Source organism: Haemorhous mexicanus, chromosome 12, assembly GCF_027477595.1.
Source record: "Haemorhous mexicanus isolate bHaeMex1 chromosome 12, bHaeMex1.pri, whole genome shotgun sequence".
Lineage (NCBI taxonomy): Eukaryota > Metazoa > Chordata > Aves > Passeriformes > Fringillidae > Haemorhous > Haemorhous mexicanus.
The window spans coordinates 20,787,027-20,810,075 of NC_082352.1; the positions used below are offsets into that span (position 1 = coordinate 20,787,027).

Consider the following 23,049-nt stretch of genomic DNA (forward strand, 5'->3'; position numbering starts at 1 on the left):
AGCCCACTCCTGCCTGGCCTCAGTGAGGTCTGCAGGAGGTCACCTGCAGGACAACTGGGCCAACAGGGGGAAAAACTGAACAGGGACATTCCACAAAGGCAGAACTATGGTGAACACAGAAAAGGAAGAGGTTCCTGTGAGTGCATCTCACAGGTAAGGCAGGAAAGGATTCCCAGGTTTTTCCAGGCATCTCAGAGCTGCTGGTGCACTTTACACTGCCTGCAGATCTCACAGCAGGAACTGCAATCCCTCTTCTACACCAGGAGGAAAACAAGAACAAAAGCTGGGATGGGATTTACTGAGCAAAACAAGGTGACATAACCAAGTGAGTTTATTGTAGGAACACCTGGAGACACATCCTGGCCCAGTCAGGAATCTGGGACCAGTGAACCATTGTCTTGTGCACAGTTTGTCTGGACAGACCCCAAACAACTTTGGAACAACAAAGTCACTGTTGTACAGCCCAGAACAAGCAGAACAAGTGCTTGGACAGCAATCCTGTTCCTCAGGAGCCTCCCACAGCATTCCCAGGAGTACCAGCAGATCCAGAGCATCCATCCAGGATGGTCAGCCCAGAGCTGGGAAAGGCTGGAGCGAGGATGGACATGGGGCAGAGCTCAGCAGGGCTGGCCACTGCTCCCAGCACGTTCCTTCACCCCTGGAGCAGCCTCAGGACGTCTGGATGGGATCTTCATAGAAAGTCTTGGCCATGGCATGAGCCACCTTGAGCACCTTCTTGTCCTTGGCCTCGGGGCCCATGTGGCTCCGGGCCAGCCCGAGCCAGTACTGCTCTGTCCTGGCCAAGTACTGGGCCTGGGCCTCCCCAGGCTGCACTGCTGGGTGCTGCTGCTCCCCTGGGCAAAGAGAGGGACACAGAGGTCACACACAGCTCACCAGGGCCACATCAGCCAGGCCCCGTGGGGCCCAATGTAACAGCCTGAAAATCTACCAGCAAGCAGGAAAATTTCTCTTGGATTCCAAGGGCAATGTGTTAGGAAAGCTGCTTCTGCTGGAAACTCACCTGGATGCCAGGGAGACCTTCCAGGCTCCCAGCAGAACCAGGCACTGCACTAAAGCCCACTTTAGGTTAGTATGGAGACAGAATTTATTAGTAATTACCTTCCTCATCTTCACTCTCCTCTTCAGAGCTCTCCTCTTCTTCTTCCTCCCCTCCCTCTGCACCTTCCACATCATCATCCTCCTCTTCATCTGACTCTGACTCCTCCAGCCATTCCTGGGTTTCTTGGATGAGAAAGGAAAGAGAAGAGAGGCACAAAGAGAGAATTAGGATACAGAGAGAGAATTAAGGTACAAAGAGCTAACCCCAGGTAATGCCCACGTGCTCTGCAGGACCCAAGCCCTTCCCTGCCCTGAGACAGTGGGAACAGGCAAGAGCTTCCCAGTTCCCTGGAGGAGTGGGCACAGCAGGATTCCCAGGATGCCTCATGCCACCACAGCTCTGTTTACAGCTCTTGGATTTCCAAGCCACAGGGCAGAGCTGACTGTACAGAGACCCCAAAGCTCTGGGCCACACAGGTAAGACACTTCTTCCCACCCAGGGAAAACCTCCACTCAAAGGCTCTCCACCACCCCTGAGGAAGCCCCAGAGTTGTTTTTTCCCCCAGTGTTGCTGCCCTGAAGGCACAGGGAGAGCTCCCAGAAGCAGAGCTTACTTGGATCCATCTCCAGCAGCACCTTCCACTGCTCCATCCTGTGCAGGTCGATGCTGTGCAGGTCACTGAGGGTCACCTGGCGGTCGCCCACCTCGAACATGCCCCCGTACACGTAGAGGACCCCGTGCTTCACTGCCACCATGGCACTGGAGCGTGGGCACGGCTCCACGGGCTGGCCCAGGGCTCCACCTTCCTCCTCCTCCTCCTCCTCCTCCTCTGAGCCAGACCTGTCCTTCTCTTCTGCAGCTCCAGGGATCACCTGCTTGATGGTCATGACGGTGCCATCTTCTGCCACCACCTCCTTGACGATCTCTAGGGGGCCCTGGGGAGGTGGCAGCTGCAGCTCCTCCCCTCCAGCAGCCTCTGCCTCAGCCTGTCTGCCACGCCTGCGCTTCCTCCTCTCTGACTTTGGGCCCTGAGAACAGGAATTGAAGGAGATTTTGTGAGATTGCATGCAGCAGTTCATACAGACAGCATGGAGGGAAGGAACAGTTCCTATTTTTCACCACAATTTTTAAAGTCTTGAGTGATCAGTGCAGTTCCTCCTACAGCATGAGCTTCTCCCAGCCTACAACAAGGAACAGTGAAGATCCTGGAGAATCCAGGGTGTGGAATTGCTCCCTCTGTTAAGAGAGGAGCAGCTCTCCTCCTCCCAGGTGCCACAAACACAGAGGCCACTGTTCAGAGACAAGGGAAAGTACCCCACGATTTCCTGAAATCACAACAATTGCTGGGTGCTAAATTACAGCCCATTACCAGGCAGCACTCCAGGTCTTGGAAGAACTCTCTGAAAGGGCTGGAAAACAATCAGTTTGGGAAGGCTAAAGCAACCAGCTGAGTGGCTGTTTGCCTGTTATTATGGGATTGACTTCTCCATTTGGAGAACAAAGCCAGGAAGGGGCAGGGGCAAGGAGAAGCTGAACCAGGTTTGCACCTCCCTTGGCCTGTGAGTGTGGTTCAAACACAATCAAAGAGCTGAGCTGGGCTCTGAAGCCAAGGTTAATATTTCATCTCTTCTGGTAGCTCATCAGCACTAGGGAGAAAAGGGAGGGGTTTCATCCCAAAATCTTTCCACAGCAGCTTTGAGTGAACTCCCCTCATGTCAGACTCATCTGGCCTGGAGAGGGCTTTCAGCAAAATACCAGAAATATGTTTTCAAGCTGCTTTGCTTCATTTTGCATTGCATGATAATGGGGCAGCCTGATTCCTGGAGAGGGATTGCTCAGGTGCACCCTGAGCTACCAGAAATACAGGATTCCTTCAAAGAGAGAAAAACCTTTGCTCCATCCCTGGAAGTGTCCAAGGCCAGCTTGGAGCAACTTGGGCTCATGGAAGGTGTGGAATGAGAGAATCTTTAGGGTCCCTTCCCACCCAGACAATCTGTGAAATCTCAAAGAGGCCAAACCAGCCATAAAGGATGTGCCAGGTGATGAAATGAGTGAATTATTTAAGCCCAGACCTTCAGCTGTGCAGGGAACCAGCGGTTCTTCCCGATGTCATAGAAATAAATGTCATTGAAGAAGTCCCCCTCAATGCTCTCCTCCTCCTCCTCATCCTGCACCCCCCCAAAGAGGAGGCAGCGGCTGTTGGGAGCAGCAGCCACAGCAAAGCCAGACCTGGGGCTGGGCTTCACTCCAGAGGGGCTGAGCCGACTCCAGCTCCACCTGTCTGCAAGGAGAGAACAAATGTGAGCAGGAGCAGAGGACAATCCTGGCTGGTTTGTATTCCAAGGCTCTCAGAACTCCAGCAAGGAATTCTGATGCCTTGGGAAGGCTGGCCTAGAGCAGAGGCTGGGCAGAGCTACAGAATAAAGCAGGGATTTATTGAAAGAATCTCCTCCATGGATCCACCTTGGGCAGCACAAGAGCCCAGCCAGGGCTGCACCCAAGATGAACCAAAATGGTCCCAAAATGAACCCAAGATGAACCAAAATGGTCCCAAAATGAACCCAAGATGAACCAAAATGGTCCCAAAATGAACCCAGGATGACCCAAAATGGCCCCAAAATGCACGAGCGCTCCCGGGGTCTCTCCCTGGGATCAGCTCTGCTCCATTTGCACCTTGCAGTTCATTGTCCCAGCCCAGCTTTAGCCCAGGCAGTCCCACCCTTGTTTTTCTCTCTCCAGCCCACGGGGTTTGTGCTCCTGGGCTGAGATTTGGATCATTTGTCCTTGGTGCCCAGCTGGAGCAGGAATTGTTTTGTCTCCCTGCTCTGTGCACAGAGCTCACCATGCCCTGATGTGAACCCAGCCCCACACACTAAAGCAGCACAGAATGTGAGAAATAGAAAAGCCAAAACCTGAGGCATCAATTCCATGCCCTGTTTTGGATATTCTCATGGCATCTTCAGGGTTATTTTCAGAGCTTTCTGGACCAAGGAGACTCTTGAAAGTGTCTGCTCACTTACTGGAGGGTGCAGTTCAGACAAGGCCTGGTCAGAGGCAGCCTTCAAGCACCAAAAAAGGTCCCTCAGTTATCCCATGGAGCCCTCCCACCTTCCATCAGTTCTCTCCACCTCTTCTGCCACCCTGCACCGCTGCCTTACCCCCAAAAATAAACACCGATCATCCCCAAAAGCCCCAGCCAGGCTTTAAAAGAGGGCTCAGCAGCAGGACAAGACTTGTGCTCGATCCTCTGCTTTTCTCCAATCCCTTCTACTCGGACTTCAGAGCAAATCCCTGAAATGCAGGCTGGGAGAAGACTGCCAGGCCCTGTGCTTCTGAAGGAACTGCAATTCCAGCAAGATAAAACTATAAATAGGAATAAAGCAAACAGGGCCTGGAGTCCAGACAGTGCTGGTGACCAACCCTCCTCCCCAAATCCCATCCCAGACAGTCAGGTTTGGAGAAATCAATCACAATTTTAACATTTTAGAAATTCAGCTCCAATTATCCCACTGCCTGAGTCAAGGAGAAAATCTCCTAAGGGAAATGATGGAATTCCTATTCCAATCCAAGATAACCAAAGAGCCACCATGGATCAATCTGTCCCACAAGGATTGTACCCCATGGAATGGGCCCAGCTTGGAGCAGGGAAAGAGCTGAGTGATCCTCCCTGTGCTTATCTCAATCCACGAGTCTCCCATTGGATTTTCTCTCCCTTCTCCAGCTGGGGAGGGACGGATGGAGCAGCTTAAACAGGTCCCTGGCATCTACCCAGGAATACCCCACCACAGGAGAATTCTGCAATCCCAAAGATTTTTCTGTTGTGAACAGGAAAGTACTGATCAAAATGTCCCAGAAACAGGAATTTGGAAATGTTGTTTTAATTCCCTCCCACATACAAACTGAAAAAAAAAAAAATCACTAAAATCTCTTCTCCTGCATTTCTTCTTGAGCCAACACTGGGGCACAGAGGTTATCACTGAGAGGGGAATTTGGTCCCAGGTTTTTTGGTGTGTTATTCCAAGGAGGGCAGAGGATTTGCATTCCCAAGACAGTGCTCACCTTCCTCCTTGCCTGCCCCTTCAGCCTTCAGCAGGAACATATCTGTGTGCAGGGTGCCTTTGTCCACATCTTTCTTGATCCTCTGCAGGGAAGGGAAACACAGAGATACTCAGGAAACAGCTTCAGTGGCCAAATCACAGAGGGATCCAACTGGAAATGCAAGCACTGGCACTGGGCAAGGGAAGGCCCCTCTGGAGCATCAGGCAGCTCCAAAGCATGGGATTCAAAGCAGGGATAACTCCCTGGGATGTGCCAGAATTCCTGCCTGTGGCAGCAGGAAGGGCTCTCCAGGCTGCAGCATGGATTTCTGGGGATTTGTGGCTGTATGGAGACTATGGGATGCAGGAATTCTGGCACCCAGAGCAGAATAAATTGTCACAGGGGACTAAAACCAATTGTAAACAAAGGAAGGGTGGGCAGCACTGAGGAAACAGGAGAGCCAAGGTCCTGCCTTCTACTCTGCCCCAGACGGGAGCAGGTGCTCTCAGGGCTGATTTAACTCCTGTAAAAGGAGAATTCCCACTCCCCAGTGGGACATGACAACTTTCCAGGGCCTGCAAGGCCCTCTGGGATTCTGCCCTGGATGCTGAGCAGCTCTGATCCACAGTGACCTCACGTGGCCCACCCCTGTGACCAGCCCAGGCTGTGGGTCCCTGTCACCCCCCTGAGCCAGCACAGGAGGGGCAGAGGTGACAGCTCTGTCCCCCTGCAGCTGGCAGCTTTGCCACAGCCCTGAGCAACAGGTTCATCCTCCTAAACAGAAGCAGAAACTCCACTCCCATCCCTACAAAAGGCAGCAGCAAGGACAAGGTGAAAGCTCAGCAGAAGCCATGAAATGCCTGATTTTCAGTGTGATTTCCCTGCTCCTCTCCCTGGATTCCAGCCCTGGATTCCAGTGCTCATGGCAACAGCAGCATCCCAAGGCAGCTCTGTGCCACACCACCACAGGAGCTGTGTTAATAATGTCATTACCCAGCCAGCCTTCCTGCACAGCTTCCTTGTCATTCCCTTCCTCCTGGGATGAGGAATTCTGCTCCCAGGGTGCCAGCAGTGCATGCCAGCAGTGCAGCCCAGGGTCCAGCCCTCAGGAAGATGAGCTCTATGGAGACTACAGGATGCAGGAATTTTGGCACCCAGAGAAGAGAAATAAATTGTCACAGGGGATTAAAACCAACTGGGTGCAGCCCTCTCCTGCTGCACAGCTGTACCTGGCAGGTTCTGTTGGTGCTGCAGGGCCTGGTATCCAATTCCTGGGACTGTTTCAGTTCTTAGGGAGAAGAGAGGGAAGTGTGCTCCAGGCACTGCACAGCTCCAGCCAGGTGAAGTGTGAGGAGCACAGCACTGCCTGAGAGGCAGGAGAGCAAACACAGAGAGAGCAGCTGGCTCCACAGCCACCCAAGCTGTGTGGAAAATCCACATTCCTTTCTCCTGAAAAGCTCCCTGTAGTAAACACACTGTGTGTGCAACATGACAAAGCTCCCTGGGCTCAGCAAACCCCCATGAGGTGGAGTGGGAGTCAGTTTTTGTTGTCACAAGCACTTCCAGCTGCTGGAGAGATCCATCCCCTCCCAGCCAGTACAAGTCAGCCCTGAGCAAATCCTTCCATCACTCACAAGAGGTTCCTGCTCCCCCCCATCCTTGGTGCTTTCCAGTTCCAGGTGTTTGTTTTCCAGGAAAAACTGGCTGGGATGCCCACAGTGGACAGCCTGTGCTTTGTACATGCAGGCACAGTGGGGAGGGACAAGAGCTTTACAGGCATCAGCTGAAAATTCAACTCTGCTGCCAGCCTGCAAAGGAACTGAGGCACAGAGAGCTTGAGGGGTGGAATCAGGATTCTTCTCCATGTGCTAAAACTGTCTGATAGGAGATCAACAGTGTTCAAAAACACCCAAATGCAGAAGTGCACAGCAGGCAGAGCTACAGAGGGAGCCAGTCCCACCAGATCTTACATTTCAGACACTTCCACATCTCCCAGCAGAATCCACTTCAGCTTTGTGACAACTGCCACTAAAAAAAAAACCCCAAAACAACAACAAGATCCCCACACCCCAGCCATGTCTGGCATCCCAAGGCCCTGCCCACGTGTAACTCCAGCCCTCCCCTGGCCTGTAGGCTGCACCTGCAAGGTGGAGCAGCAGCAGCTCCAGCCCCTCTGTTGCCTAGCAATGGAGCTTCAGCCAGCCCAAAATGCAGCTCGCTGCAGCAAGCCCCATCCCCAGCACAGGAAAGGGCTGAGGACATCTTTAACATCATCAGGAGAGCAGGTCTGAGCTGCTCTGGGCGTTGTGAGACCTGTTCTAGGCAGAGCTGGCAGCACCCACAACATCCCTTCTGTAGGAGATGACAGAAATTGTCTTTACCATCTCCAGGCTGCTGCTGAAACAGGAACAGAGACACCATTGTGCTGAGAACTCTGCTTTTTAAATTATCAGGCCCCAGCACCTCAAGGCAGTCCCACCCAGGGCTGGAAAGCTCCTTTCTCACCACTAGCAGCCTGGTTTGCTCAGGAAAATCCACAGCAAAGCTGAGAGGGGACCAAGGTGCTGGCCCTGCCTCTGCAGGTCCTGCAGTGCCTCACACAAGTCACTCCATCTTTTCTGCCTCTTTTTCCCCAGCCAGGAAAGAGACTTTTTAATCAGGTCCCATGAAGGGAATTCAGCCCTGGACTGACATGTTACTGAGAAGAGACTCTCCACACCACTTCTGCAAGTTCAGGGAATCAAAGCAGGCTCCAGAACTCTGTTCCTGCCTTCCCAGCTCCCTGCCCATCCCAGGACAGCAGCCTTGCCATGTCACCACCCTCCTCCAGCAATGTGACAGCCAAATTATGTTCCTGTTCAAAAAGAAGAGCTAATATGATATTCCTCCCCTCTTCCCTTCAAAATTTCCCATCCCATGTGTGACTTAGTCCTGCCTCTCCTTGGAACACTCTGCATTTGATGAATGGTGCTTTGCTTGGATATCTGCCTGGTCTCAGATGTAGAAATGTCTTCAAACTCCCCAAAATTCTTCATAGCAGCCCTGACTGGAGTATCTGCCCCTGTAACTGGAGACAAGGAGGAAGTCCTCTCCTGTAGCTGCCCAACTCCAATTAAGTATTGTTTTCTCCATGTCTACCTTCTCCCAAGAGTATCCCAGACAAACACATTTTCTGCACTTCAAAGCAAACCCAGACACTCAGCTCCACAATCAGCTCTAAGTGAAGACACAATGAGAATTAAATAGCCACACATTAACAGAAGTGGGTCTCTCCTAGAGGGGCCATATCCTGCTGAATTTAATTTTCAGGAGCATGCTGAAGGCTGCAGAGAAAATTCTGTTCAGAGCTTTGGTCAGTTTGTGCTACAAAAGCAGAGCCTGGCAGGAGTGGCCCATGAGAGAGAAGCACACAGAGCTCTCCACATGACAAAGGAAGGAGATTTTTAACACCTGTGAAAAATGTCTTGTTTTAATGGAATGTTTGTTTTGCTTTAATGGAGTGCTTGTTCTAATGGAAGAGCTGTTTTCCAAGCTGCAGAGAACTTCCCCCAGCTCCCATCCTTGCCCAGTGCCCTGCCAAAGGCTGAGGGCAGCTTTGCATTCCCCCATCCCTTCTCCTTCATTTTCACCAGCTCACACCAACCCAGAGCAGCAGTGGAACAGAACCAACTGCAAACATGTGGGACTTTTACATTTCCAGGGGGCACCTGGAGCCCAGCTGCTTCCAGGAGAGCTCCACAGCCAGCAGAGCATGCAGGCTCCTGCTCCCTCCCCACCTCAGGAGTGAGCACACAGCACAGGGAAGGGAAGAGGACAAAGCCCTTTCAGGTGGAGAAGGCTCTGTGTCGTTACTGCTGCTGAATCCAAGGCTCATCTGATGAGGCAGAGCCCAAAGCTCAGGCCCTGAGGAGGCACAAATGCTTCTAAATATACAGAGAGACCAACTCCCTTCTCTCCCCTCTCCCTGCTTCCCTCCTTTGTTCATTTATTCCCCTCAGAAGAACAAGGCGTCCTCCTCCCCTGCTGCCTTTCCACGGGAGCAGCAGGACCCAGGGCCTTGCCTGCATTCCCAGCATGAAAAGCTTTGGCAGGAGCCTTCTGCTCAATGAAACACTTCCTTCCTGCTGCCCAGCACGGACAGGGATACCTGCTCAGTGAGGAATGTGCTCTCTGGTAGAAATTCCCAGGATTAACAGAGCAAGGAGCAGAGCTGGGGGAGCCTGGTGCTTGTCAAGTCTTTTTTGGCTTTCTGAGTTTGCTCCCTCACCTCTGCCACTGATGGCACAAAATAAAAGTCTCCTGGCAACTGCTGCTTTTAACCTGCGAGTGCTAAAGCACAAAGGAATACCTGGGAATGCTTTAAGTTGCCAAAAAAATGTCATCTCTCCCAGTTGCTTATTCCTCCCTCAGTGACATCAATTCCTTCTGTTGGATAAGAACAGCAGGGAAAATAAAGAAATTATCTGAACCAAGATTAGCCCCTCAATCAGAACTGCATGAGAAAAAGGCAGAATGAGAAGATGCCTGTTTTGGTTCCCAGCCTGAGGACAACACCTGCCAGCACAGAGTGCCCCCTACCTGCTTGGAGTAGCCCCCATAGATGATGATGTTGCCCTCAGGGGTGGGAGTCATTTGACAGCCAGACCTTGGAGCAGGCCCCATCCCTGCAGGAGCCAGCTTGCTCCAGGTGAAGGAGTCCAGGTTGAAGGTGTACACATCATTGTAGTAGATGAAATCTCTGCAGAGAGCACATGGGGACACTCAGGACAGGATAAACCAGCATTTCAGAGCTCTGCTCACAGCCCCCATTTCTACAGGACAAGGATCTGACAAGACTGAGAGGCCAAAAGGGCTGGACTGAGCTTTGGCTACAAGGATGGGCAGCTGCTTCAGTGCTACCATGATTTCTCCCATATCTAAAGACTTTAAATCAAGATCCCCTGTCTTTCTAACACAAAAATCTAGTTCAGTCCCAGTCCTGCTGAGGATAACTCTCCCATCAACACCCACATTTCTGTTACTGATGAAATTTTGTTGCTTTTTTTAAGGAGGACTCAAACTCCCAGCCACCCCAACAACCCACCTTGCACTCTCATGGAAACCTCCAAAGATGATCAGCTGCCTTTTGCACGCAACCATCCGATGTCCACTTCGTCCAGAGGGCCCTCCTGGTGCCCTGAAACACAAAGAAATTCCATTTATCAGCAACATCCCCTGCCCTGGCAGTGCCTCAGGCCATTCCTATGGCAGTCATTGGCAGCTGAGCTGGCTGAGCTCAGCCTCTCCTGGAAATGGGCACCTTTGGGAACGTGGCTGCCTCAATCCATGGCTGCTTTTCCCCAGGACAGGATGGGTGCTCTTCCTCCAGGAACTCTTGGGACTGCAGCACAGGCAGTTCTATTCCTAGAGATAAACCACCCAAAGAGCACCCAGAGTCTTTCCAGTGATGACTCAGGGGCTGATTCTTCAGGAGAGTTTAATGAACAGCATTTCACAATTGCAGGGAAGACACTCCAAACTGAGATGCTTTCTCCAAGCACCAAGAGACAAAGCCTGGCTCTGACATCCCCCTCCCTCAGTGTCTCAGGAAATCAACAACACCTTCACTCATCCCCCTGCAGTTTGGGTATGACTGCAAACCAGTGAAAACACTTCATGAATTACCCAGATTTCCTCAAGAACAAAGGCACTGCAGCAAAACAAGTCATCACTGTCAGCATTATCCCACTGAAGGAGGGCAGGGATAGATGGGATGTTGGGAAGGAATTCTTCCTGGCACAGGGTGCCCAGAGCAGCTGTGGCTGCCTCTGGATCCCTGAAGTGTCCAAGGCAGGCTGGACAGGGCTTGGAGCAGCCTGGGATGGTGGAAAGTGCACCTGTCTACAGAGGGGGAGGAATGGGATGGGATTTAAGGTCCCTTCCAACCCAAACCATTCCATGACTCTGCGACTCACTCCATGATCCTACACACTCAAAAGCAGCCACACATGCCTGTCCTGCTCTTCCAAGCTTTCAGTTAAATGTGCAGCTTCCATTTCCAGGAACAAGCAACATCCCCTCCATCTGTCCCATCCACAAAGATCCCGAGGAGCTGGGCAGCTGGACACCACCCCAGCATGGATCCACCCTCCTTCCTTCTCCTTCACCCCCAGCATCACAAAAGAGACAACAAAAACAACCCCAACAGCCAGCTTTAGGCCAAACAGGGTTTGCTGTGTGTTCTCTGCCCCCATGGATGAGTCCATCCTGTGTTTTCCCTCACTGAGGTGTATCCCAAAGCTCCCAGCTGGCACCACTGAGGCCAGCAACACTCCTCCACCAGGCAGCCCTAAGGTGTGGAAGTGATTGCACAATCAGGGCCTAAATAAATAAAGCTGAAAACAGCAGCAAAACCTAAAGCCACAACCCCCTGGCCACACTTGGAGTGGCAGCAGGGAGCTGGGAAAGTGGTGATGCATTTCTGTGGAGAGAGAAAATGAGGGCCCTTATTCACCATGGAAAATGACAACCTCACCCCAGTGATAATGAGAAACTTCACCAGAAGAGCAGCGTTTGGGGAAGACTGAATTAATATTGATTGCCTGGACTCTTTATTCTAACAGAGAGGAGGTTTTTCCAAGCATTTACTGGATCTTTAAGTATCACCCTGCAGAACAGCACCTCTGGTATTAATTTCATCAAGACCTGAAATCATTATTTTCTCTTGCTGTAACAAAGCTCCCGTGTCATTACTCCAAAAGATGGCACTTTTTAAATCATCTTTTTATTTTTTTAAGGAGAGGATGAATTAAACCCAACATGAGCACTACAATCCTGTTCTCAGAGAATATCTTGTGTCTTGTTTCTCAAACAGGTTTCCTCTGAGTTCAAAATCAATAAAAGTTTATTCACTGATGTGTTTTAATAAAGCTCCCACCAATGCAGATTTAATTCCAAGGCACAAATGGCACAGTCAGGCAGGCCTGGCAGTGATGCAGAACCTCATTCCCACTCCAGGAGGATCTTCCTGCAACTTGTTTCCCAAACACAAACTCTTCCCTTTTACCTGTTTCAGTGCTCCTGGTCCCAAAGAAACATTTTGGCAATGGCTTCCCAGACTCTGTGATTAATGCTCTCTTTCATGGGGTTGACACCAGAAGGCAGACATGTAGGAGGGAGCTGTAAATTCTCCAGACTTTTTTTAAAAATAGATGAAAAAACTCAGGCTAAGGACTGGCTCTACACATGTACAGCATGAGGCTGATCTGAGCTGCTCCATAAGGAATTTTCTTTTGCCTGTGGAGTTACTCTGGGATTTGTAGTAGTAAATCAGGGCTGAATTCAGCCCCCAGATTCATGAATTACTTGTCCCAGTGGCTACAGGCTGCAGGAGTTGCCTCCTCATCCACAGGATGCTCAGGAGAAGCTTGGGAGTGCTCAATAATAATAAAAGTGGGGATGAAGAGAACATTCCAACACAGGGGCACTTGAGGACAGAGCACTTTTACCTGCAGAGGAAGCTGAACTCAGGGTTTGTGTTGTTTTACACCAGTGGCACACACAGATCCTGTCCCCTCCTGTCTGCACACTCAAGTGGAAACAGAGAAGGGAAAACACAACTGGCACAGAGCCCAAAATCCTCAATTCCAACGCCTTGCAAAGCCAGTCATAGTGGTACACATGGATCCTGATCTACCAAAGAACAAACTCATTTCTGGGCTGACAATGTACTTGATTTACACCAAACACCCTTTTCTTTAAGCACTTCCTACCTGCTGTGGCAGGACCTGATTTTTCTGGTGAGCAAGGAGAGGCATCCATCAGACCCAACCCTGTGCTGGGCCATCCTCCACTGCAGGGACTGCTCCAGTTAAACAGACACTGGTGAAACTGGGAAATTTACAGCAGCACATCCCACCAAATCTCCAGGAAGCATCACCAGCACTCCAGAATCTCAGTGAAGGGAGCTGCAGAGGAGGGATGTGCCAATTCCCAAGCACAAGCCCCAAGGATGCTCCCTGTCTCTCCCTGAGGGAGGGCACTGGGACTCAGAGAGCTGACTGGGAATGTTCTCTCAAGGAAGGAATGAGGCAATTAGGTTAAAATATTGCTGCTCCAAGGCAGGGTAACAAACAGTTCATGGACTGAGGAAACCTCGAGCATCACACACAAGATAAGGTGGCTGCACTAAGTCAAAGTCAGCTGCTGGCACAGCTTCTAACAGGCTGGGATTTGCTGTGTTTGGATCATCTTTGTGCATGCAAAATGCAAGGAAACACAGCTAAATCCTGCTAAATTTAGCAACTTTTAACTCTGTCAGGCAGCCTGGCACCACTGTGCTCTGTGCTAGGAGAAAATGGAGCTGCACTTGCCCAGCACAAGGAAGTTTTCAGAGTTAGTCAAGGTTTTCTCTTCCCAAGTGTTTCAGAATCAAGCCCCTCACTGCACCAGGATGGTTTTGTGGCAGGAATTTTAGGCCAGGAAGGACAACATCATTGTCTGGAATCTGAACTGTAGGGCTGGAATAACCAGATTTCCTAGAATTTCATGTTTATATTACAGCAGGGTCAGCTTGGACAAGCCAACACATCAAACCCACCTGGAATGTGGCACTCGTGACCCTTCCCAGGGGAACAGAAACAGAAACTTTGCCTCACTTGTCCAGACATTTCTTCATGAATAATTAATTTTATTACTTTATTATTTGCACTACAATGACATTTTCTAAACCCCTCACTAGTCTGTACCCCTGTGTGTCACCTGGCATTTATTCAGGTAACACTGGCAGCACACTGGATAGGTGGAATTATTCCTTGGTCTGTGTGAAGGCTCTTGGCACCAGGGATGGCTCCTCACCACAATCCCAACAAATGGGAAATGCTGAAGGAAGTGAAGTGCAGCAGGTGTCATGATCAGAGTTTTAAAAGAAGCAGGATAAAATCCCCTGTACAACTCAACCATCACTTCTGTCTTTTCCTCTTCCCCTTTCCAAGCAGCCTCCTGACCAAGATGCTGTGTGGAAAAGCAAAGAGGCAGCAGAACCTGCAGTTTTGTGCTCAGCCAGGTCAGCATTAAAACAAAGCCATTCCCTCCCTCTGCCTCATTAATGCAGCTCCAGGAGCAGCCAAGGACGGGGAGGGGATGTGCTCTGTCTGATTCCAACTCTGGGACCAGGGCATGGGTGTTCCCAAAATCCCAGCAGGGCTGAAGAGGGCCACCCAAACAAGGCAGGAAGCTCAAATGGAGTAGACTCCAAATTCCCACTTGTCAGGCACTATCACTGCTGCCACTCTGCAGGGAGAGGGGAAAAGGGGAGACAGGCACAGTGAGTCACTGTGTGACCTCAGGATGGAGTCCATGGCTCCATCCCTGCACAGCTCATCCCAGAGCAGCTCAGCTACTGTGCAAGGAGAGGCAGGCACAGCTAACAGACCCCATACTCTCTAACAGGGTGAAAGGGATCAACCTGGACAGATTTGGTGTTCACACCTGAAGGAAGAACATCACTCCTAAATGATCAAAAGCTGCTGCTTTTCTCAGTGCACTTTGAGGGTGATCTGGAGCTCCAGCCCACCCAAAGCTGTGTTCTGGTACAAGACAATCCCAAAGTCCAAGAGGAATCCAATGCCAAACTCAGACCCAAAGCCACTCTCCTGCCTCTCAGTCCACTGGATGTCACTAGAACTCTCCTCTCATGCAAATACAAACAGGAGCAGAAAAGCAAGGAGCCAAAGGTTAAAGAAACATCAACACAGGACTTTGGGCCAAATCCACTGAAAATATTTACACTTTCACTCCTGTCAAAAACTTTTTGGCACCTGTTTCCTTTGACAGGCCTGAATTACTGGCTTGTTTATCCTGAGCAATCTCAAGGCAGCAAATGCCAGGAGTGCAGTTGGGTAGATACAAACTGGCTTCTCCAGTGGTGTCAAAATTGGGAGATCCTTGCACTGGCCTTGTACAGCCCTCACTGCAGGAGCCCAGGAAAACAGAGCACCAGTTCTGGACATCTGCACCTGCCAGGGTGGGGAACGGAGAGCTGCTCATGATACTCTTCCCTTCAGTTAAGCAACACCAAGGCACACCCAAACCCCAAAAATCAGGATTGAAATAAACCAGCTTTGGTCTCAACAGACTTGGAACACATCTCTCATTCCCACTTCTTTCTGGAGGTGTCTTCTCCACCCCTTTGAGCATGGGCACCTCTGTATTTAAGGGAGAGCTGGGAAATCACAGCACTGAACCAGGAATCAAACTTGGATCACACTGGCACAGCTGCTCATGAGGCCAACACCAAAGAGTCACTGAACACCAGGATCTCAGGGATCAGAGATGCAAATGTCTTGGCAAAAGAATGGTCCAGACACGAGGGCCCAGCACTTACTTGATCTGCTCCCAGGTCTTGGTGGCCAAATGCAGGACCCAGAGATCTTTGTAGTGGTAGAACTGCTCCCCGTTGGGAGAGGCAAACTCGCCCCCGAAGATCCAGAGCTGCCCCCCAGCCGTGGGCACCACAGCTGCCTGCAGGACAAGGGACAGCTGGGTCAGAGCAGGATTCCAAACCAGGCACCAACCTCCCCCTGCACCAAACAGCTCCAAATCCCAGGGAACAGCAGCAGCAGCTCTCTGGGGCTGAAGGAAGGAAGGAGAATTTGGATTAAAAGTGCTTAGCACATCTTCCCTAGAGCAAGGGAAAGCTGGCCTAGGAGCTGGGCTCTTCCCACCTCCTGGGGGAAGTTCAAAGTTTCCTAGGAAACATCTTGGGATTAATATAACAAAAATTGTTCAACTCCCTCTGCTCAAAAGCAAACTAAAGAAAGCAAACAACAACAACAAAAACCCCAAATACAGAAGGAAATGTGCAGAATTTGGACAAGAGGGGAACTGTTACTGCTTTGATTGTGTCATAGCAGAGAGGGGGTTTTTTAAAATTTTTTTTGCACAGAGCAGCACCAAAACACCTCTGGCATGCAAGATGCCAGTTAAAAGCAGGGAGAAGAGCAAGACTCCACTTCACTGAAGTTATCTGTGTTAGGACCAAGGAAGAAGGAAGGAATCCCAAGAAGGAAACGCTGTGGCTGTGCAAATTTCAATTTGTGTTTTCACCAGGGTACCCATTACAGCTCAACATTGGGATAATGATCTCCTTCCTCACAAGGCTTCATTCCCTGCCTGTCTCTCCCAGGAAAAAAAAAAAAAAAAGATTTTTAGCCCCACACAGGACCATGCCCTGCCATAAACCAGCCCAAACATGAAATGAATAATTAAGAAAATCCAGGGTGTGCTTTCAGGCAGGATTTGTGGGAACATGAAGTTACCTAAACAAAAGGGATGTGTGTCTGAATTCCATGGGCATCCAGTGCTTAAAAGCTTAAAGGGAAGATTTATGCAACAGCCTGCTCATACTTGTGGGTGACCTTTCCAAGAGCTGGCTTGAAATTCATGACAAAACCAAACCTTTTTCCTTGAACAACTGCCAAAACCTGCCCATAGCTCCTCTCACCTCAGCTCCAAAAGTGGATTGTGTGTCAGAGACCAGGGATGACAATAAACTGAAAACATGCACCTAGCAGCCACAGACACACTTCTGTTTAGCTCTGAGCTATGCATTAAATATAAAGACACAAGGAAGACAAACCAGTCAACTCATGAGGCTGAACTGTCTCCTGTGAAACCATCATTAATTATCAGGCAGAAACACTGCTGAGGCAGGACTCCTCAGTTTATTGTTGTTGTAATCCAGCTGCAGATCCTGAGCTGCTCCCTTTGGATTGAGCTGCTCGACAGCCACCTGCTGGCTGCTGGAATATGGCCTCTGAAACCATGCTCGACTTTAAACAGCACAAAGTAGCCCAAAAATCAAGGCAGACCCTTTCAATTCAAGGATACACAGCTCAGAGCAAGACTGGCACTCAGTAACATAACAAAGGGATATGAACCTAACTGGGGTGTTGGATCTTACCAGGGAGCTTTGGGATGGGCAGGAAAAGGACATTCACATCCTGTATGGCAGCTTTGGGAAGGCACCAGTCACCCACTGGCTGCAGCAGGTAAGAAAATCTATCAGCTGGGGAGGGCCAAAGACCTGCAAAAAATACAAGTCTTTGGTCCAGGTTCTGCTGTGCAGGTGTTCACATAAGGTAAACAAACCCAAATTCCTCATCCTCACAAGCAGCCAGTGACCTGGATTTGCAGAGAGGTGGAGAAGAGCCCAAGTGCTCCCTGCTGGCAGCAGTGACAGTGTCTGGGATGTTCATGGATGAGGGCTGTGGCCATCAAGGGAACAATGGATTTTGGGCAAATTCCAGTTTGGAAATTCAGGCCCCCCCTGGGATTATGGATTTGAGCTGGTCCTTGTATAATAGAGCAAATAATTAATTTCTGAAGAATAATCTCCCCCCGGCTCTGCTTGAGTTCTGCCAAATCAAGAGACACAACCCCAAATCTTCATTCCACACTGAACACTGCCAGAGGACACCCAGTGACCAGAGCACCTCGGACAGAAAAACTGAAGTGACACCACTGGCAGCCCATTACAAGGAGAACAAAGAGAGGCAAGAAACCCCCAGGAGGTGCAAAAACTCAAGCCCCCCTCCCAAATCTCCTGCAGAACAATCCCAGCTGCTGCTCTGGCAGCCAGAGCTTTACCTGGTGAGCACAACGCCTCGGGGGAGGGTTGGGGATGTCCAGCTTGGCCCAGCTGTTCTTCCTGATGTGGTAAATGTACAGCTCATTGTACAGGTAGGTCTGTGAGACAGGGAGAGGAAACAGCAGCTCAGCCCAGCCCAGCCCAGCCCAGCCCAGCTCAGCCCAACTCAGCCCAGTCCAGCCCAGCTCAGCTCAGCCCAGCTCTGCACAGAGGGATCTGGGGTGAAAACTGCAAAGCAAAACCTCCTCAGAGGGCAGGGAAGCAGGACATCCAGCTCCTGCACTGCACTGGGAGGCAGCAACTCTTCCACAGGGCTGGAATCTTCTTTCCCAAACCCTTGGTGAAGGCTTAAGACATGAGGATTTAAAAAGCTGGAGCTTAAAACATGTTCAGGTAAAGCTGCTCAACTCCAGAGCAAAGAACAGCTCCAGGTGGTAAAAAAAAGCAGAATTAGTTCAGCTCATCACACTGGGTAACTCTGGGGTGGCCAAATATCACTGCCAGGCTGGAGTTTTCCAGAGCAGTTTGTCTCCAGGAGCAAAATAACCACTTGCAACCTGCAGAAATTCAGGGAAAAGTGTTCTGAGCGCAATAATTTGCTGCTGCTCCCATCTCCAAGGCATCCAGCAGCAAAGGTGCAGAAATATCTTGTTTTGAGAAGGGCCAGAGATTCTTCACTAGTTATCCCAAATGAGGGGCAGATATGGCTACAATTAAGTCTGGAGGAATTATGAAGCCCTGAAATATTGATGCTGAGACAATCACTCTGACTCCTTAATGGGTTCCAGAGTGTCTCCTTCCTGCCAACTGCTCAGCCATGAGACAGAGCCATGGCAGAATTAAAAGGCTATTTTGCTCTCATTCAGGGACAAATACATATTTTATGACTCTGCCTTGAATTTCCCTTCAAATGAGACCCGTGCAAATTACAGGAAAAGGAGGGAGGGAGGGGGGAGATAAAGAAAAAGAAAATGAAGTATACATTACTTTTTGGCCATTGAAATATTCACCTCCAAAAAGGATCAGCTCATCTCTCTCGGGGTGAGCACAGAAGGAGCAGTTCAGCCTGAAAGAAAAGAGGATGGAAAAAATAAAAAAAGATGTGAAAGTCCTTAAAACCCTGAACCTTGGAGCTTTTAACTCAGGCACCAGCACCTCTGCCCTCCAGTCCCAAAGGTCTCTCCATCATCTGCCAAATTACCCTGCTGTGATGTTCACCCCAGGGCTAAAAACTTCTCCAAAGAAATTAATTTCTCCCAAAACTTCCAGCAAGATGAATGGGGCACTGTCTGAGAGGCTCTCCTATTTCAGGAGCACACGTTACTCTGTGATTGAACTCCCCCTTTGACGTGAGCTCCTGAATTTTAATGCTGGGGTGGCAGGAACAAAAATGACTTTTATGAGGGCACAGAACTCTGGGCTGTCTCCTCTCCATTTATCTGTGTCATTATTCTGCACTTGCTGCTGGTCACTGCTCCCCTGAACACCCCAAGTCTGTGAACCCCACTTGACAAAGTGGTTTTCACCCCATGACACATCCTTTTGCCTCTGAACTCCCTTCAGCCCTCTAGTCCAAACCCAAAACTTCCTCTTCTCTTTCATTTTCCCTCAAAGCCCTGAAATCTAACCCTGCTTTGCCTCTTTTGTGCTGATGTGATGGTTAAAAAGTGGATTTTGATGCCCAGAACCAGGCTTTTGGTCTCTTTTTAACCACAAAGTCAGTATTCCAGGTGTTTCATAACTCCAGATATCAGCTATACCTTCCACTCTTGGGAAATAACTTTACATAAAGAAATTACATCAACAGCACTGCCAGCTGCTCTACAAGTGGCAGCCAAAGCCTCACACAAGCTCTCACCTGGGTGAGGGGGGTGGGCAGGATGACTCAATTACTTGGGTCTTTTTAGCATCCAAACTCTGGAATTCTGCTATCAGGGCTTCAAGATCCTCCTGGAAAGAAAAAGCCAGACATGAACAGCTTGACATGCACAGAAGCACACATGAAACCAGCACTCACTCCCACAGTTTCCCTGTTTTAAAAAGAAAAATAACTGCCCAGATAGAACTGGAACCTCTTTTCTAACCAGAGAAATCTCGTGCATCTTTATGTCCTTTCAACTTCACTGAATTAAAACCAAAATCTGTCCCAAAAACTGCTGAGAGGCCAAGGGCAGAAGCAGGGCTGTATCAAGGGAGGTTCTGAGCCAGGGTCTCTCCTACCACCCCACTTCAGGTCACTTTGCTGAAGGTGTGCCCCAAGCAGAGACTTCCAAAGCCTGGGAATTTTGCAGCATGGAATCGGCTCTGCCCGCAGCCAGGAGACTCCACGGGGACACCTTCCATGCCTTGGAGCTTTGAATGAGGCCATTAACAGCACTTTTTACCAGGGAAAAGTCACTGCTTTGAGGCTTAAACACAAGCAGCCCCTCTAGGAGTGTGAGAAACAAAGGTTCTCGTCTGCTTTTAAGGCCAGAAGAAAAGGATGAAGAGGATGGAAAGCAAGAAGGAGCCTTAAACTGTGTGACTGCTGTCACACACAAGGGATCGGAGGGGATTTAAGGAAGATTCTGCTTGGAATCAGAGAATGAGGGCCCTTAAATCTCACTCATGGGCAGGGACACCTTCCACAATCCCAGCTGGCTCCAAGCCCCGTCCAGCCTGGCCTTGGGCACTGCCAGGGATCCAGGGGCATCCCTGAAGTCCAGCTTCAAGGAGGTTTGGACAAAGCTCTCAGACACATGGTGGGATTACTGTGGTATCTCCGCAGGGCCGAGAGCCGGACCGGGTGATCCATGTGGGTCCCTTCCAACCCACGACATCCTTCACTTTCCCTGGGCAGCCCAGGTTCCCTTTGGATTCGCTCCTTTGCTCCCAACGCTGTCCTCAACCTTCCCCCTGCCCCAGAGCGGCCCCGCGCCCTCCCTGGCGCCCGTCACCTCCTCCTTCTTGGCTCGGCGGGACACCTTCTTCTCCATCTTGGCCAGCGTCTTCTCGGCGCCTTTCCCCTTCTTGTCGCGCTTGCCCTTCTTCCCCATGGCGGCGGGGCCGGGATACCCCGGGATCACAGCGGGACGGGGCCGGGATCACACCGAGATACCCCGGGATCACCCCGGGATTCCAGCGGGATCAGAGCGCGACGGGGCCGGGATACCCCGGGATCACACCGGGATACGCCGGGATTGCAGCGGGTTTACACCGGACCGGGATATCCCGGGATCACGCCGGACCGGGATACCCCGGAAGGCCCCGCTCCCTGTGACGCGCAGCAGCGCCCCCTGGCGGCCCGGAGGACTGATGGCGCTGAGGGAGGGCTGCGGGAGCTCCGCGGGCTGCGGCCGCTGTGAGCCGGGGTCAGGAGCCCGCAGGGCCGGCAGGAAGAGAGGTTCATGCAGCCCCGCACAGCGGCCAGCACAGCCCTGGCACGGCTTGGACGCGGTGGGGTTGGTGTTCGCCCTGAGGAGAACGTGGAGCCCACAAAATGGCCCCCTCCCCTCACACAAAATGGCCCCCCCTCAGGGGAGGGGAGGCGAGGACGTGTCTCGAGTTGAGAGTCAGGCTCTGTTCTGTGGTGCCCTCGGAGAGGGAAACAGCAATGGCCATAAACTAAACCACATGTTCCACCTCAGCGTGAGGGTGGCAGAGCACTGGCACAGCTGCCCAGGGAGGTCATGGAGTCTCCATCTTCAGAGCCATTCCAAGCCCACCTGGACATGTTCCTGTGCCACCTGCTCCAGGTGGCCCTGCCTTGGACTGGATGATTTCCATTCCAACCCTAAATATTCCATGATTCTGCGATTAGGAGGAATTTCTCCACAGAAAGGGTGGTTAAACATTGGCCCCCAGGGAGGCTTGGGGTCCCCATCCCTGGAGGTGTCCCAGGAATTCCAGGATGTGGCACTCAGTGGGCTGGGGACAAAGTGGGGATCAGTCCAAGATTGGATTCGATGGTCCTGCAGCTCTTTTCCAACCTCAGTGATCCTGGGATTCTGTAATTTCATCACCTGAGACATGAGCCAGGCCTCGGGGAGGCCCTGTGCGAAAATAAAATTAAATTAAACCATGGGCAGAGTTCCCCAGGGATTGAGGAACTGTGCAAGTGTTTTCATTTCCAGCTGCAGACCTTTGGGAATGGGGTTTATCCAGGCCACTCTCCAAATCCTGAGTTGTTGGAGAGCCAAAAGAGGTTCAGGCACTGTCAGGCAGTACCAGGCAGCTGCTTTTTCCCTCAGTGGTGGAGAAGGAATAATGATGATTTATGTGGTATTTCACACAGAAATGCTGAGACCAGGGAAAAATTCCTGGGAAAACACCTGCTTTGAACACCCGAGGGTGTAAATAAGGGTTGAAATGCATCTTTTGGCTGCGAGTTCATCCCACTGTGTATCAAAATCGCCACCATGATTGTTTCTTGTGGAGCAGAAGGAATAAAATCATTATATTTTTCACTGAATTCCCACAAAACCCCTCATTTCCCGGAAGTAGGGGGGAATCCAGAGAGGATTTCCACTAAGGTACAGTTCAACACCAACTGAATTATCCCAAACATCCAGCACGTGCCATGGAATTGCAGGATGGATCCTTTGCTGGGAACATCCACCTACTCTTGAACCTGGGATCAGGGAAAAACACAGCCCTGGAGCACGGAGGGAAGAGCTGGGAAAGTTATTTTGAGGTTGCAGACAATGCACACCATGAGCAGCACTTTGTTTTTCTGTTTGTTCTGAAAACATTGTGGTTCCAGCTCGATGTGCAGGAAGGGGAGCAGAAATGCCGGAGGCACCGGGGATGGGACATTGCAATTCCCAGATGTGGGAGCTCTGCCGAGTTCTCTGGCGCTGCAGACGGGCTCGGAAGTTTCCCTGCTGCTCTGTGGGCTTCCACCTCAAAGAGACATCAGTGTGTGAAAACACATCCCCTCCTGGTGTCTACAGGTCAACAATTCCCCTGGGTCCAGACCATCCAGCACTTCTTAGGGAGGCTTTGAAATGAAAAAGCTGCACTTTCAGGAAATTAACCCTCAAAGTTAATTGAGGGAGTGAGAAGTTTTTCACCTCCTGCACACCCAGCTCCACTCATCCCCTTTTGGTGCTGCATCAGTCACAGTTGTTTCAATAAGGTCAGAGATTCTCCGAGCTCCGATTGCTTTCTCGCCCCTTTATTTTCCATGTTTCTGGTGCAGTTTGGGATGTGGCTCCCACGTGAGGCAGGACATTGCTGGTGTGAGTTCTCTGATCTCTTGAGCTCCCCAGTCCAGCTTCTCACGGGAGATAACCAAAGCTCTGCTTTGAAAATGCGAAGCACAACAGGAGCATGAAACAGGGCA

General features: G+C 50.7%; 1 protein-coding gene across 2 annotated transcripts; it reads right to left on the bottom strand.

Annotated features, from left to right (window-relative positions):
* Nucleotides 1–313: 313 nt before the first annotated feature.
* Nucleotides 314–20,985, bottom strand: KLHDC4 (kelch domain containing 4). Of its 2 annotated transcripts, none has more exons than XM_059857492.1 (12): nucleotides 20,663–20,985; nucleotides 19,585–19,676; nucleotides 18,714–18,792; nucleotides 17,726–17,824; nucleotides 15,462–15,598; nucleotides 10,182–10,274; nucleotides 9,677–9,836; nucleotides 5,120–5,201; nucleotides 3,133–3,341; nucleotides 1,674–2,088; nucleotides 1,120–1,242; nucleotides 314–854 (listed from the first exon to the last, which is right to left on the bottom strand). In XM_059857492.1, the coding sequence occupies exons 1-12, from the start codon at nucleotides 20,759–20,761 to the stop codon at nucleotides 670–672; spliced, it is 1,773 nt and encodes a 590-aa protein (XP_059713475.1). In that variant the 5' UTR covers nucleotides 20,762–20,985; the 3' UTR covers nucleotides 314–669. The 2 variants fall into 2 exon arrangements, with proteins under 2 accessions (XP_059713475.1, XP_059713476.1); XM_059857493.1 differs by lacking the exon at nucleotides 20,663–20,985 and adding an exon at nucleotides 17,040–17,162 and having other exon boundaries at nucleotides 18,737–18,792; nucleotides 19,585–19,670.
* Nucleotides 20,986–23,049: the final 2,064 nt, after the last annotated feature.